General features: G+C 38.2%; 1 protein-coding gene across 1 annotated transcript; it reads right to left on the bottom strand.

Moving 5' to 3' along the window:
* Positions 1-497: 497 nt before the first annotated feature.
* Positions 498-1442, bottom strand: LOC101587797 (olfactory receptor 5AL1-like). The gene has a single exon (XM_004645752.3). The coding sequence runs from the start codon at positions 1437-1439 to the stop codon at positions 498-500; it is 942 nt and encodes a 313-aa protein (XP_004645809.1). The 5' UTR covers positions 1440-1442.
* Between the last annotated feature and the right edge of the window lie 1395 nt (positions 1443-2837).

Genomic DNA, 2837 nt, shown 5'->3' with positions numbered 1-2837 from the left:
AATAAAAACGTTAGAAATGATACAGAATTTCACTAAACAAAGTGATAGGAATTAAAAAACAGTTGAGACATTGCATAGTGTTGTCTTCAAATTAGTTGCTCAGATTATTAGATATATAAGCATGAAACATTGATGAAAAAATTACAAAGAAAATAAATTTAAGCATTAACTATTCCTTTCAATAGGCCATATTTCTTTATATCAAATACAATTCAGATATACCATGTATTTCTCAATATATTACTCAATGGTTGATGTTCTGTGTTAAGTAGGATTATGATCATCTGGTCTTTTTCATTCCATTCTTTTTCAAGTTCAATAGCTCTGTACTTATAATATGAGTTTCACCTAGTACTGTGTCCCTGGAACTATGTGGATGACACCGATCGAATGGATGTGACCACAGTGGGTGGAGATCGTGGCTCTGTCACTTACAGCATTGAGACTGCAGGTAATCACAACTCAATGACCTTGACCCTTGCTCAGTGGCCTGGACATTATTTGATAGCCAAGCACAATTTTTCAATGATTTTCTTCAGGGCATTTTTTACTTCCTGGTTCCTCAAGCTGTAGATCACTGGGTTTAACATGGGAATCACTACAACATAAAACACCGAAGCAAATTTATCTCTGTTCAGAGAATGGCTTGACTTAGGCTGCAGGTACATAAAAATAACGGTCACATAAAATATTGTGATGGATGTCAGGTGAGACACACAGGTAGAAAACGCTTTCTGTCTTCCCTCAGCAGAATGAATCCTCAGGATGGCAAAGAGGATGAAGGCGTAGGAGATGACCACGATCGCCAGAGAGAAGAGGAAGTTGAACCCTGCAATGATGAGCAGCATCAGCTCTTTGACATGAGTGTCAGAACAAGCCAGAGCAATGAGTGGAACATCATCACAGTAGAAGTGGTTGACCACTCTGGAGCCACAAAATGACAAGCGAAATGTGGCCACAGTCTGAATGAAACCCACAGTGAACCCATAGATGTACGTGCCCGCAATCATTTGAACACACAGCTTCCTAGGCATGAGGATGACATACAGGAGCGGGTTGCAGATGGCAACGTAGCGGTCATAGGCCATGATCGAAAGCACAAATACTTCACACACCACAAATGTGATGAAGCAGCACACCTGAGTCGCACAGGCAAAAAAATTTATACTTTTCACATCACGCCAAAAATTCAGGAGCGTGTTTGGGGTGACAGCGGAGGTAAAGCAAAAGTCAATAAAAGCCAGATGGCTGAGGAAGAAGTACATGGGGGTGTGCAGCTGGGGACTGACTTGGATTAGAGCAATCAAGCCCAGATTAGTCGTGATGCTGACTAAGTAGACAACTAGGAATACACCGAAGAGAATGGCCTGAAGCTCTGGACTATCTGTGAGTCCCAGGAGGATGAATTCAGACACTGCTGAGTGGTTGCTCTCAGCCATAGTAAAGGTTTAAAATGTTTTGGGTAATAAAATCTTTCCCTGCCTTCATGCTGGGAAAGTGTTTGTGCTTGCAGCAATTGAGGTGTGGCAAGTGGATGACCTGGTGTCTGTATCTTGCGCTGTACCCTTTCACAGTAATGACTTTGTATTCTTCCTGATCTCTGAAGCAGGTGACTTGTTGGAGACAGAGTTCCAAAGCTCGACAATCTGTAGAGATTTGCAAAGAGAGGAAATTTTCTTTGAGATTTTTGCCTTATTAATGATATGATCTACACTATAAAATCCACTCAGAAATGTTTAATTAGCAGAAATAATAAATTCAAATGTTCACTCCTAAAAGGGTTACTATGAAAGGTCACAAACAAAATTTTGGATATTGAAGACCTTGTTACCACATACTCGTGATAAATTTTAATCGCTACCTTTTTTTTTTTTTACATTGGTATTGTAGTTGGTCTTATACAGAAAAATAAGAAAAGCAACCAAGTAACATGATGGATAAGCCATTTTGAAATCTGTATAGAAGCATATAATACACATTAAGTGAAGCAAAAACATATTTGTCACACATCTTTACATACCTGAAAGAAAAACAGGAAAAGAAATTATTCCAGGATGCTTTCACAGAAACATGGCCCAGTTCCTAAATAACTAAACAGTGAAAGCTTTTGTTTACTGAAAGTGAGTATCAGAATGTATTTCCAATGTATTATCTCATGCAATCTCTGCATCAAATCTTTGAATTGACAGTATGGCCATTATCTTCATTCTCAGTTGTGGAAACTAAGGCTGAGGGTTTATCCCACTTTTGTGTTTCGTAACTACCAAAGTGTAAAGCACAGTAAGTGATACGTGTTGGTTGCCTAGCTACAATTCATTGTTTATGCAAATGATCTTTTTACAGAGGCAGAAATTTTTCTACCAACTAGATATCAAGGTAAATGAGAAAAATAATCAAAGAGTTAGTCCATAGTAAGTGATTAGAACAATGTTCCATGCTGTGTGCCTGATGAATCAGTTGGAGCTCGTGGACATAGTACTACTGGTCAGATCGAAGCTTACTCTGCAGAAGCCTGTCTGCAATCTTACCATGAGGTTAAACAGAGAAGCTTAATTTTTTTTTGCAAATTTTGAAATGGTGTCCATTTGCCTCACTAATTGCTTATCTCTTTCCTTGTTGGTCCTCAGTCTTATTCCTTTTAGCATTTATATTGATGTTCTGTGAAATGTGAGTGCTCAGACTCTTGAAAACTTGGAATTGACAACCACACTATAATTTCAACTGGATTTACCTCAGCATGTCTCCATCCTCAGCATTATTTTATCTAAAAATTGATTGAATGCTAGACATGCAAAATGGAAACAATTCCTTATGACCATATATTATATATACAGTAT

The sequence above is a fragment of the Octodon degus genome, unplaced genomic scaffold, assembly GCF_000260255.1.
Source record: "Octodon degus isolate 3935 unplaced genomic scaffold, OctDeg1.0 scaffold00239, whole genome shotgun sequence".
NCBI classification, from domain to species: Eukaryota; Metazoa; Chordata; class Mammalia; order Rodentia; family Octodontidae; genus Octodon; species Octodon degus.
Note: the sequence above shows the minus strand (reverse complement) of the source record. Positions and strands in the feature narration are given on the sequence as shown.